This window comes from Neofelis nebulosa, chromosome 1 (genome assembly GCF_028018385.1).
Source record: "Neofelis nebulosa isolate mNeoNeb1 chromosome 1, mNeoNeb1.pri, whole genome shotgun sequence".
Classification (NCBI taxonomy): Eukaryota; Metazoa; Chordata; class Mammalia; order Carnivora; family Felidae; genus Neofelis; species Neofelis nebulosa.
In genome coordinates this window covers 186,735,437-186,749,647 of record NC_080782.1, presented here as the reverse complement: position 1 = coordinate 186,749,647, position 14,211 = coordinate 186,735,437, and the positions used below count along the sequence as shown (strand labels likewise).

The 14,211-nt window shown below is 38.4% G+C and overlaps 1 protein-coding gene across 3 annotated transcripts in view; it reads right to left on the bottom strand.

The window, feature by feature from the left end:
• SLITRK1 (SLIT and NTRK like family member 1) overlaps positions 1–13,388 on the bottom strand; it is a 204,254-nt gene extending 190,866 nt beyond the window's left edge. The window contains exons 1-2 of one of the 3 annotated variants that reach the window (XM_058682165.1): positions 12,745–13,327; positions 8,894–12,239 (exon numbers count right to left, since the gene is read on the bottom strand). In XM_058682165.1, coding sequence (XP_058538148.1) covers positions 10,096–12,186 — 2,091 coding nt within the window. In that variant the 5' untranslated portion in view covers positions 12,187–12,239; positions 12,745–13,327 and the 3' untranslated portion in view covers positions 8,894–10,095. Of the gene's footprint in view, positions 1–8,893; positions 12,240–12,744 lie in introns of those variants that run through there. The other 2 variants (XR_009247895.1, XR_009247898.1) reach the window with 2 other exon arrangements.
• Positions 13,389–14,211: the final 823 nt, after the last annotated feature.

The following is a 14,211-nucleotide window of genomic DNA, read 5'->3' as shown; positions in this document are numbered from 1 at the left end:
ACCTACACAGAAAGAACTGAAGCTACTAAAAGCCTTCTGATGAGGGGAAACTATCCTTGTACAATGTCTAAAATGAATACTTGAATTACAGCAGGACTACATTAAATGAAAGGTTATCACAATTTACTTAGAAAATTAAGTTCAATTACACTTAGAGGGTTAAGAATTAGAGACAGTTACTGATGGTGAGCTGAATGTACATGTGGACAAATTGTTCTATGAGGAAAACATGAAATATATTTTATTGTGCTGTCTCTTCAAGGGTTGGACTAAATGCCAAATGTGTTGTGGGAGGTTTTCAGATATAATCTGATCATCGAATTGCCCAAAAGTAAGGGTAAAAAGGAAACCTTCCTAAACGGAGTCCAACCTTTGGCTACCAAGTAAGAATAGCCCAATCTTCATTTTTGTCTTATTATTGATTATGAAAGCTAATTTTCCTTTGCCAGAAATATTTTCTCTTGGAGGAAAAGAAAAAAAAATCCTTTTGTAACTGATAATGGGTATGATTAGTTGCTACTTTCTTATTCAGAAATATGCTTATTAAAGCAAAGACCTTAAGCATTTCAATTTAAAGTTTACATTGTACAATTAGGTCACAAGTTGTTTGTATCCTTTTCCAGACTATTTTTCTCCTGGTTTCAATTGATTTTCATAAGTGAATATTTTGCTAGGTTTTATGTATTGTCTTCTGGTTTGAGGGAAAATGTACAAATATTAAAGATATAACGTTTCATAACTTTCCCACATCAGTTGTCTCTAAAATCAACTTTATACTCAATTTTGAGTAAATCTTCCCTGAATATAGATTATATATTCTGGTTAAACACAACCATGGGCTTAGGTTTTAATTCTATAAAATGGAGTCAATAAAAGGCTAATGATGAATTCCAAGTCTGTATTTTCTCCCTAAACTACTCCAGAACGCCACAGTCCCATATCCAACAACGTACCTGGACTATGTAAATGGGCATCTCAAAGTTACCATGTTCCAAATCCAGCTCTGACACCTAATACTTGCTTCCTCCAGATTTCCCTTCTCAATAAAAGATACCACCATCAAATCGTTTGAAAAAGAAAACACACACACACTCACACATGCACACACACACACACACACACACACACGTACAAGTATTTTTTCTACCTTCACTAATGTCTGCTCCAATATGGAGTTCTGTTGACACCAAAAGATACCCCCCAGCTGTCCACTTCTGTCCATCTCCCCTCCTGCCTCTATTGTACAAGATATCATCATGTTTATCCCAAACTCCAACAGCAGCTCCTTGCCTTCGTATAATTCATTCTCACTAAACAAGTCAAAATGGATATTTAAATATACCGCTTGAATCATAACACTTGGCTGCTTAAAACTCTCTGTTATACTTAAAATCCAAATACTTTGCTATGGCTTATAAGGCATTATCCATTTTCTGTCTCTCCAGTTTCAGCTTTGTCTGTGGTCAGATACCAGCCATTCTAGTCTTCTTTCTAGTCCTCAAACATTCCATGCACATTTTAAAATCAGGATGTTTTGTACTTGATGTTTTATTTGCCAGGATCTCTCAGCTCCAAATCTTCAAATGATTGTCTGTTACCATTTTCACTCAGTTCATGCATTATCTCAGATAGAACTTTCATGATCATCCTAAAGAAAAGAGATCATCAGCCCCTTCCCTATTTCATTTCATTCATGACTCTTCATTATTCAAATTTATCTTAACTGCTTTTTTTGTTTTGTTTTCTGTAATACCCTATAGAATGTAAATTCAAGTGAGCAGAAATCTAGTCTGTTTCCTTTAGATTTAGATCCTCTGTGTAAGTACCTGTCATATAGCTGGTAATCAGATGAATACATGAAATACATGTTGAATCAATCAAAGTAAAATTTCCATCATCCATAGTTGTTTTTCTTTTTTTGTTTTTGCTTTTGTTTTCTGAATTTGTCATGATTAAGATGTATCTCCCCAACACCAATGAAATGTTGCCTCCTTAAACAATTGTGTTAGTCTTGACGAATACACTATTATAAAGGCCATGGTCAAAATATTTCTCAGTCATGGTTTAAACCAGCAAAATAAAGACTGAAATTACTCTTCTTTATGTATGTCATACTAGCTTAAGATATTATGAACAAAAAAACCCTGACTTTATACAAGAAAATAACTGTTTCCAATTTGTTCATTTGATTACTCATCAAGTATGTAAATTGGGCTTTCAGAGATGGAAATCTAACAGGCACCATATTAGCTATCCATGTAAAAATGCTGGAAAACATGTTCTATGTTAATAAAAAACTTGTGGTATAAATAGTTTTGGGCTAGCCAAAAGTGATGTCACACTTATGCAAATAATGTTCAAAAGGGCTCTGATCTGACTTTCCTCTTAATTTGATGTTATAAATTTTAAGTTGTAATAGTAACATGACATTCCATGTAATTCATTTCTTGGGGAATATTGCTGCTTCCAGCTGTTAGTTTCTTGGCTCCAAGTCTTATTCCTCATAACATTACACCATAAGATGTAATACCCTCCTGGAACACCCTGCTTGTTATGTCTTAATGTCTAATTATACCAAATACCATCTGTGACATGAAATTCGATTGTTAAAGAAATGACCATTTTAGTGAAAAATACAAATGTCATAAAACCAAAGTTTTGCTGAAAAATAACAAAATATAACATTTTCTGACTCCAATAATAATAATAATAATAAACTCTCATTAAAGCATATATTACGACACCAGAAAACATTTACTCATTCAGGAAACAGAGGTATTAACAGCATTAAACCCTATGCTGTGTAATTTCATTTCTTTAGATTTATCTGATAATGAAGTAAACTAATTTAGATTCATTATTTAGGAACCCTGAAAAGTTCACTAACATTAATTTACAATTCCGTGATGACAAATGGTACTTAACCATTTTCTGTATAAGCTACCAAAACACAAACTGGTGCTAAATATATCCAATTAGATAAAGTTAACTGGACTCAGAACTGAATCAGATTAGCTATAGAAATTATGTAACTGAACAGAAGTTAGCAAATGATTATTATATGATACCATTTCATATATTATACAACAAAATATTTTAGATATAATAATTCAGTCACGTAGGATTACTTGTACCTATAAAAATAATTATTTTAATAAATAAAAATGCCTGAACTAAAACATGTGGATTCTACTATAGTGTATAGGCAATGACATTGTTTTAAATTCATTCACTATTTTGCAATCTTATTATTTTATGGCAGTGGTACAAAGTTCTTTGTGTGTGTATATATATATTATATATATAATATATATATTAATATTCAAATCATATTGCTATTATAATAATGAGCATTACTTTCTCATATCATGTACAGTTCAAAAACGTTAAAAAGATCTTGATTTAAAAGAGGAAAGTATACAATAAATATCACAGAGTCTGGTAAGAGCTATTATTGTTTATGGTAACAGTGGCCCTTTACACTCATCTCCCTTTCCTGGGAGGCACAGACTGCTTCTTTGATAGCAGTATGGATTAGCCATTTATCATCTATATTTGAGGCACTTCTCATTTTTCACTATATATTGACTTTTTCTATCGATATGCTGCAGCTAAACATGTTTCCTTCCTGTATTCTTCTGCCAAGAAATGAAATGGAATTAGAAGCAAAGGGAATAAGGCATAGAAGCAAGTAAATGTATGATTTTGCTTACTGCTTCCTTCATGTTAAACCTTTGGACTATATTACTAAGTAACTGAATATTAACTTTCAGTAAACAACACATAGCTATGGGATTATTAGCTTTACAGCACAATTATAAAAGAATATTAATACTTTATTAAAGTGACTAATCTATTTTATGTATATAAACAACACAAATCAAAGCTAAGAACCAAGGACAACTATTCTGAAATTCTTATGATATCATAAAATACCTTATTAAATTTCCTAAACTTATTTGATTTCTCAAACAATTAAAATTAAAAAATGATCATTCACTTATGGTAAAATCGCTTTGTTTCTTTTTAGAATGATTAGATAGGGGCGCCTGGGTGGCGCAGTCGGTTAAGCGTCCGACTTCAGCCAGGTCACGATCTCGCGGTCCGTGAGTTCGAGCCCCGCGTCAGGCTCTGGGCTGATGGCTCGGAGCCTGGAGCCTGTTTCCGATTCTGTGTCTCCCTCTCTCTCTGCCCCTCCCCCGTTCATGCTCTGTCTCTCTCTGTCCCAAAAATAAATAAAAAACGTTGAAAAAAAAAATTATAAAAAAAAAAAAAGAATGATTAGATAAAAAACTCGTAACTGAAGTTACAAAATTGCAGACATTATTCCCATTTTACAGAAAAAGAAATAAACTAGCGGATAATTAAAGTACTGCTTTCATTTAAAAATATCATTTTAAGATTTTCAACTATTTGCATAACAACTAATAAAGCTGATGTGACCATTGCACTTTTCCAAATGGCTAAAAACCTAAACCACTTCATTTTTTTTTTTTTTTCAACATTTTTAATTTATTTTTGGGACAGAGAGAGACAGAGCATGAACGGGGGAGGGGCAGAGAGAGAGGGAGACACAGAATCGGAAACAGGCTCCAGGCTCCGAGCCATCAGCCCAGAGCCTGACGCGGGGCTCGAACTCACGGACCGCGAGATCGTGACCTGGCTGAAGTCGGACGCTTAACCGACTGCGCCACCCAGGCGCCCCAAAACCTAAACCACTTCAAAGAAAGAAACACAAAATTTTCTAGTAGTATTCTAAGAATTGCCAATGGTGTACCATTCTACAATTACAAGGATGGATATAGTTCAGCTTTGTAGGTTGTAAACTCCTTGAGGTGAGAAGTGCCTTATTCTCTTTTCCCAAAAGAGTTTTCCCAGTATTTTTCATGTAGCAATTGCCCAATTAATGTTGCCAATTGAATATTTAGGTTCTTACTCATTCAAAATTCTTTAAACTATTAGATAATTCTTTCCTTGCAAACCTCAGGCAAAGTTCAAGTTGGAAATATAATTATATTTCAAGTATGTGATATAGCATATATTTAACAAATAAATGGATGGGAAAGAGTAATTAATTAGATAATTGAGGTCTAAGCCATATACTGTAATTGCTGGTCAACTGAGGCCAAAGAGTTATATTGGGCTTCAATAATCAAAGATGATTTCTTCAGTGGTTCATTTCATTATAAAATTTTAGTTCTAAATACTTAATCTGTTTTTTTTTTCTTAATGATTCAATTTTTTTGACAGCAATTTTGGGTTACAGCAGAGTCAATACTGGTTCAGATTTCAGGATTGCTGTTTTTAACATGTGTTTTCATGGAACCATTTAGTGCTATATCTTTAGGTTTTGATACCAAGAAGGAAGTCCTGAATGTCCTGTGTATTACTTTTTATAACAACAATAATAATATTTTTGGTAAATTTTTATGAAGAAGAAAATGTCAGGGGATTACATGAAAAATTTATTTTTAGTCTTCTTCTTATTTTTATGGTTCAGGGCCAAGCTGAAGCAAATCCTATACATTAAAAATCTTGAGTATACATTTCTTATATCTACTGATACCATAGAGAGTTTATCTTTTATAAGTTAAATAATATGTTGCATTTGAATAATACCTACTAAAATGAAATCTTAATCACAGTTTATATTTCCATTTTTCTTCAAATAAGCTTACATATTAAAAAAATAGTATTGGGGCGCTTGGGTGGCTCAGTCGGTTAAGAGGCGGACTTTGGCTCAGGTCATGATCTCGCGGTCGTGAGTTCAAGCCCTGTGTCGGGCTCTGTGCTGACAGCTCAGAGCCCGGAGCCTGTTTCAGATTCTGTGTCTCCCTCTCTCTGACCCTCCCCCTTTAATGCTCTGTCTCTCTCTGTCTCAAAAATAAATAAACGTTAAAAAAATTAAAAAAAAATAGTATTTATAAATTAGCTAGCAAAAGAGCTGAATTAGAAACCACTCTACTTAATATTCTACCAACACATTAAAAACACACACTTCCTGTGTTCACCCTTGCAAATTTATCCATCTCTCTGTACATACCAAATAACACTTATTAGCAACCTGGAAAAAGCTAAATTAACAAACTGTCCTTGGAATTACCAATATAATTTTTAACACATTAAAATGCCTGATAATTCTAATTACATCTGACATAAAAACTATTAAGAAAGAGAATCCTGTTATGTTAATGTTAGATCAGCTATTCCAACTTCCTCTGAGTAAACATGTAAAAATGGTTAAACAATAAATTTCTATGGCAACAACTTAAATTCTAGGATATTCTTAGTTACAGCAGTAACCACAGAAGCTACTACTTTCTTTAAAGCAATGGAACTAAACAACATACCTCCTTTTTTCCTCCTTTTCCATCTGGCATAACTAAAATCTCTTACTTTGATGAATTAAATATGATTTAATTGGAAACAAGATATCTAAACTAATGCACATGGCAGCTAGTTATATGAACATTTTATGTAAAGGCAACAACAATAAGGTAGGCACTTGTAAATGAAAGTTATGTGCTAAGACCATATGTATTATGTATCCTGAAAACTAAACTAATACATAATATATATTACCTTAAACCAAAACTAACATATATGGTTATATATTAGCTTATATATATAATTGCAATAGAGATACTTTATCAAAATAAAAAATTCTCTAAATAATGAATGTTCTTTTACATTAAATCATTGAATACCTTTTCTGCATGGATTTTTAACATATATTAGTGTTTATTAAAATATTTGATAATTCTAATATTTTTAGAACCAATAAATAGAAAATTTAATGATTTTAATTTGTATAATTGATAAATGCATATAGCAATTCATCTTTTTTCTTTTATGTTGCCTTTTTATACAATCTTGGACAACACACTAAAGTTATCTCCTCTAAATGTAGGGCAATTTTCTTTTGCTACAAGGCATATTGGAAATATAAAGAGCTACCTATACATACTCAATTAAGAAGATACAACTTGGGTTTTTGACTTGTTATAAAGTATTTCTACAGCTCTGTGTATTTTTTTAAGGATACTCTTCTTTAAGAGTTTATCCTGCTAAATATATATGACCATTCCATTCAAACAATGAGGTTTGGTAGGGCAAAGAAAATTGAGTTTAAATACCACTTCAGTATCTACCAGTTATGATCTGAGTTATCGCTTACTCTCCTCAATTTTCTCATCAGTATAATGGAAATAGCAATATTGTGAGACATTATCACAATATTTGTCAAATGTATTTGTGAGGGTTAAATTAAATAATTATGTAAACTATTTAGCACATGGCTGGCTCACTCAAAGATGTTAAAGCAGTATTTAAAAACTAAGTTTACTCTTTAAACTTGCTCTATATCATAATTTATTTTTAATTAGTATGAACAAAAGTTCTTGCCCCAGTGAAGACCTTCTAGGAGAAGCTCTAGATTCCTGACTTAGACTAATCATGTATTAGTTTTAAACATTACTATCATGCTTCACTAGATATCTTTTAATATCACTTCCCACCAGAGATGTAGAATATCTACATTTAAGGTCATAATATTGCTGAGTATACGACTCTTCCCCTCCTCTCCAACTTTTCCATTACAAATAAATCTATTGATTGCTTACAGGGAACCCAGTTGTACTCTCCAAAAATGAATTCAGTCCTTCATAAGAAAAAATAAATAAATAAACAGCCCATAATATTTGTCAGAGGATAGTAGGTTACAATTTCATCACTATGAAATGCAGTCCACAAACAAAAGAATCAAGAGAGAAAATGATGAATGGCCTTAGGTATAGTCATAGTTTATAATAAAGATTTTATTTAAAAACTGTTAAAATAAATAATACATACTCTAGAACATCACTGTTCTGGGAAATTACTTCTCTTTAGAATATGAGCTCTAGAAGGCAAATCTTACTACTACTGCTCTGGGAGTTTTCATTAGCTGATTTACAATCATATATATATAATCATATATATATATATATATATATATATATATATATATATACATATATATATATATATTTAAATCTGTGGTCTGCAGTCTTTTAATACACTTCTCCAAGGTGGATATGTGGTGGAATGCAGACCCCCATCAATATGTGTAGTTTTGCTTGCTTTTTGTCCCTTAACTGCTGATAAAATAGACTGCTTAGAAATCCCAGAGGGATATGATTGAGGCCAGGTTACACTGGCTCATAAAATTCAAACAGTTCAATGCTTTTCTTGTTAATTACTAGGCCACAACTAGAAATCCGAACGATGGGAGAGAAACACTTCTTTAGGATAATGATTGATTTTCATAAAGATGAGTGCTTTAACAAATTTCAGTATGCAGTTGTTGGGGCGGGGAGGGTGGGTGGGCACTAATTAGTTTTACCGTTTTCAGCAGATGTTGAATTCAAAACGCCAGCAGCATCTCAAATGCCAGTCATTAGGGCTGTCTTTCATCGAAGAGTGCTGACCAATGAAATCTCCACTCTGTTTAATGAGACCGATCTAGGCAGAGTCAATTAAATCAAATCTCTACTAACATCCTTAATATATCTGCAGTGTGTGCAGCAGCAGCAGAAGCAGCAGCGAGGGATTTCCAGTATTAATAAAGGGATTCACTGCCGCATAAGGAGAAGGGGAAAAAGGGGCGGAGGGAGGGAGGGTGTGTTGGGGAAGACCTTGCTTTACAGACTGGGGAGAGCTGGAAAAAGCCCGGGTGCGGATGGAGGAGGAGGGGAGCTACGTAAAGGATGAAAAGCTAAGTAAAACGCTTAAAGAGCCTTGATGTAGTTCTAGAAGGGATCCACCCCCAACCGTCCCCCTCCCCCGTCCCTTCCACCGCAAATCCAATTTACCAGTTGCAAACATGAAGCTGGAAAAATGTAAGGACCCAGAGTTGAAAACATTTTCACTTTAATACTGAAAAAATATGCCATTATAAAATCCTCGAATAGAATTAGTAAGTTTCACGTGCTTCCTCGGTTCTTTTTTCCTACTTTATAAGTAAGATTTACACCAGCACAGAATTGCTACCATAAGATCGCAGCCTAAGCACTAGAATGACATTAATTGGTCATGCTTAACTGCCTCAAAATCTTTTTTTTTTAATAATTACACTGATACTATAATAGAAATCATGGGTACTTATTTTACATTCAGATGAAAGGCATTATTGGATATGTATAGAAAAATATTCCCCCTCAAAAAAAAAAATAAAACATCACCATCAAAATAAAAGAACCCAAAACAACCCCTAAAAACTCCGCTCAACAAAATACATTTTTAACTCATAAAATGGACCGATGATTAGCCATGCAAATGTCTTAAATAAAACCTTTACATTTTTTTTTTCACAGTAAACGTACGTACGCTCTGAACTGCCTACCGATCACAAATAATGGCGAAATGGCACTTTCTGATTATACTGTGTTTTGTTTATAGAAAGTTTGATACGATGGGACTTATCAGGTAAGAGGGTGGGTGCTGTGAACGTGACGCCGTCTCCAGTCGCCGAGGAGGGCAGCGTCCCTGGAGCGCGTGGATTCCATGCGAGCCATGCAGCACTTTTTGTTTTTGTCAGAAGTCAAAGTTATTTATTTACAATACATTCATGCCTTCGTGCAACTGCCCGTCCCTGCATAGCCAACAGGGAGCCATCACGCCCCCCCCTCCTCACGGGGCTAATCCACAGGGGGAAAAATAGATATCTATCTCTCTATATAGATGTGGGGTACACGTATATATGTATAGGACCGCAGCAGACATCCCGGTCAGCCCCAACGCAGAGGGCTAGTTCTTCGAGCAGGGCCCCTGCTGGGTTTTATCAAAAGGAGCTCGCTGCAAAGAGCGATTTGGCAGCGCTTTCCCAGCTCACCACAGTCTGCTCTTTGTTTCCAGAAGGGAGCTAAGGGGTCAAACCCTCTCAGCGGAGCGAGTTCACAGTTATTTATTTACTTATGTCCATAAAGCCTTGGGGCGCGCTGGACTTGGGTCTGGGCTCCTCTGACCCCTGGGATGCCAGCCGGGTAGGGGATTGGTGGGGTGGGGGGGAGGGGGCGCATCGCCTTCCCGCTCCCCTGCTCTACCCGGGTTGGGGTCTTAGTCTGAGAGTGAGTGGGAGCCACAGTCATATACTCTGTGGGCCCCATCTGCGTTGTAAGGCCCATTGTGCCAGTAGGAAGAGTCACAGACTGTCTGTAGGGAATTAATTTCGGACGCCGAGGAGTTGGCGTCCCTTCTCTTAGATCGTTTTCTATTCCTCAGGATAAACACGAGCATGCCCACTACAGTGAAGGCGGAGGTGACAAACACCAGCAGCAGTCCCGGGACCAACACCGAGATGGACACCCTGCTGGTGTCTAGATAGGAGTTGGAGTGCGTCCCGGTCTCCGCCAACCCAGTGCTGTTTTTACTGTGCGAAGTTAGCGTGGGCGAGATCCTCGCGTACAGCTGGGGGCAGATCTCGTCATTGGAGAGGAGCATGAAATCCTTCCTAAAGAAGTTCACCGGCGTCTCACACTTGAGGTCGCTCACCAGCACTTCGGAACCCAGGCGTTCTGCCCATTGCTTAAAAGGCACAATGGTGCAGGAACACTCCCAAGGGTTTCCGTGCAGGTCTATCTGGATGATGGAGGTTAACTGGTCCAGTACCCCTGCCACTGGAAGGTACATGAAATAATTGTTGTGCAGACTGAGCTTAGAGAGCGAGACCCCAGCGAACACGTCCACGGGTAGGGACCTCAGCAAGTTGTTGTTGAGAATGAGGATCCTTAGTTTGGGCATGGCATTGAAGGTGCCAGGAAGGATGAGCTGGATTGCATTGTACTCCACGTTCAGATACTCGAGGTTTTGCAGCCCGGCGAATTTCTCCCGGGACAGAGTGTCCAGGTAATTGCTATCCATATACAGCCACCTGAGGTCCAAAAGGTTCTTAAAAGTGTTGTTCTCTACGGTGGCAATGTTGTTGTTGCCGAGGTCTAACAGAATGAGATTCTTGTAATCCACAAAGTGCGATTTTCGGATGCTATGTATCTTGTTATCTCGAAGGAAAAGCTCCTGCACATTGGAAAGCTTGGGCTTCAAATCAGCCAAGCTGCTCACGTTCCGGTTGTTGCAGTTCATCTTTAAACCCGACCCTGGGATGTGGTCGCAGCTGCAGCCCCCAGGGCAAGGCAAGCCATTGGTTTGGGGCTTGTTTCTGGCGCCGCCGGTCGCTATCGCAGCAGTGGGTCTTATTTTGATCTGCCAGTTGCCTGGGATCTTTGTACCTCCATTTGGAGCAGACCCTGGGGTGGCATGATCCTCTTGCCCATTTGTCTTGAAAGGAGTTGGCAGGGGGCCAGGAGCGAAGGTCTCTTCTTGGGCAGGGGGCGCCGGGAGACTGGAATCCACTCTGTTTTTCAAAGGACACAAGTCCTGTTCTGTGGTTTCATTGAGGTCTTTTCCCTGCAGTCTGGTGGGGGCTTCACAGACAACTCGGCCGATCAGAGCATTTTTGGGAATGTTTTCCAGCCATTCTTTCAGGGAGAGGAGATCACAGGTGCAGTCCCACGGGTTATCCTCTAGCAGGATCTCAGCAATGCCAGGGATTTGCTCCAAGACCTCCTCATAGGGCAGCGTTTTCAGCCTGTTTCCCCGGAGGTCGAGGTGGGTGATGGGCACATACTGGAACACGTTGGCAGGTAGGGTGCTGATGAGATTGTCATTTAAAATGAGTACCTCCAGCTTGTTCAAGTCCTGGAAGGCCCCCGGGTCTATATCCCGTAATAAATTAAAATCGGCCTGGAGGTATTCCAGATCGTCCAGACCCAGAAAAGTCTGCTTTCGAAAAGATTTGATCTTGTTGTTGTTGATGTGCAGCCTTTTCACCAGCTGCAGCCCCAGAAAAGCCCCAGGAACGATTTCATGCAAGCCATTGTTTTCCATGTGCAAACTAACCGCATTATAAAAGTTAGCAAACTCATTAGGGAAAAGTCGAGTGAGGGAATTACCATGCAGAAATAGATGGTAAAACTGGGAAGTCGGGGCGGTGAAACGCTGCAGACTTGTAAAGCCCTTTTTTTCACAGTCTACGTGCAGGTCCCCTTCTATCTCATTGCAGGAACAGATCTTCTCTTTACAAACGTCCCCTGTAACGTTTCCAGCGGCAAAACAAAGAGACGTCTCCAGCAACAGAATCCAAAGCAGCATTTTTAAAGCGAGCAATTCATCCCCGATCTCATCACAAAGTAACAGCGACCATCCTGCTCGCCACAGACACAATTCAAGTTCATTTAGTGCTCCAATGTCCGAACCCAGGGAAGGAGAAGAAAAGGGTTTGGGGGGGTGGGGGTGGATTCCTTCCTCCCTAACCCCCCCGCACTGCAACAACCCAGGCGCCAGTCAATAATTATATCCACAAACTATCCAGGCACGTAGTGCAAGGCAAGCAAAAAAGAAACAAAAAGAAACAAGAAGAAGAAGAAGAAGAAGAAGAAGAAGAAGAAGAAGAAGAAAAGAAAAGAGAAGGAAAGAAAAGTAGAAAAAATAACCCCACTCTCCCTCAACCCTTTAAAAATTACCAAAAGAAGTTAAATATATACATATAAATTAAAAATACACCCTTACAGAATCTGATCTAGTGGTCCTCACTAATCAGGAAGGGAACAATGCTAGTAATTAGAAGCAAGTGCATGTTAGAGAAACAAGCAGAGGGTTTGCAGCGTAGTACAGGCGCACTGCCTGTGCATGGCTGTGCGTCGGACTGACCTTGCCTCTCTGATACAAAGCAGGGTTTTCGGCGGCTTCTGTAGCTGAGGCGGCTGATGGAGTTCTTGCTGTGGTTGCAGGTTGCCCAGAAGTCCCCCCGAGGTGCTGTCCAGTCCCCCCGGTGCTGAAATCACGCCCGACCGAAAGGACTCACGCTGCCGAGCCAATGGCGCTGGAAAATTTCCGCAATCGCTGCGTTTTGTGGCTGTCCATCCTTTTCCTTTCCTCCCTTTCGGTCCTCTTCAGACGTTTTTTCTGGGCTCCAGCTCTCGGTTACTAGCTCTTCTTTTCTTTTTCTCCTCTTTATTCTGCTCTTTCGGAATTACGTGGAGGGGGCGGAGGGCGGGGGGCGAGTTGTCTGAGGGAGGGAGAGAGCGCGAGAATGGGGAGGGGGTAGAAGAGAGTTGCTAAGAAGCTCTGCTTGTTCCAGCCTGGTGCACTCTGAAAGATCTGACACCCTCTGCTGATCTGCAGTAGCAAAAATCCATCTGGTGAGGGAATGCTGAAGGAAAAAAAAAATCAATCCACGTACAGGGCAAGCGTTAAAAATGTGGGCATTAAAGGCTGTCGATCCAGATAGACGCTTATTTTAAATGGATTATTTAATTCTTTTTTGCGTGCTGAAAACTTTACCCTTTCCTTTCCTTAATGACCTCACAGCCCCCACTGGCTCCAGCGTTTGGAAAGGAGTGCTTTTAAAACATTTATTTCCCAATGGCTTGAATAAAATTAGTGTCAGGGTGTCAAGCGAACAGCAATTTGAGGTAATTATACTGCACGCCATTTTCATCGGTGCTTTAAATGCATTTCTTCCATCTCTGCAGTACAATGTTTTATGCTATTTGATGTCTTTGAAACCTTTTTTTTTTTTTTTGGCTGTGTTTAAAGTGATTATTTGGAACATATAATCGTATCATATATTTTTTTTAAATAATATACTTGGGTATGAATTTTTTGTTGCATGGATATAATTTAGGCACATACTTTTTCTTTTTTAAACTTGGTATAGAATTTTAGTCAATTTGGTTGTTGAGAGTTAGGTTTCTCTGATGATATTTCTTGAATGTTATTTAAGTCTGCAGAGTGAAAATACAATGCCTGCTTGCGTCTTTGATTCCAGACCCGAAAGCTTTCACAGAGAACCGGAAAAGGAGGGAGGGAGCAGGAAAAAAATCCCAATATGATTCGTGAGTGCTCTTAAAAAACCACTGGCAGACTGGCACGCGCACCACACACACACACACACACACACACACACACGCGCGCACGCACTCACTCACTCACTCAGACACACTCACAAAGTTTCCGAATTTGAACGGACGATTTTAAAATGCATACAAGTAAATAACCAGTTGCATTTTGAGGGAGAGAGAGGGGGAGTGGGGAAAGAGAGAGAGAGAGAGAGAGAGAGAGAGAGAGAGAGAGAGAGAAATCGCCGGTCTCTAAGGCCCTGTTCGAAGCTTCTCT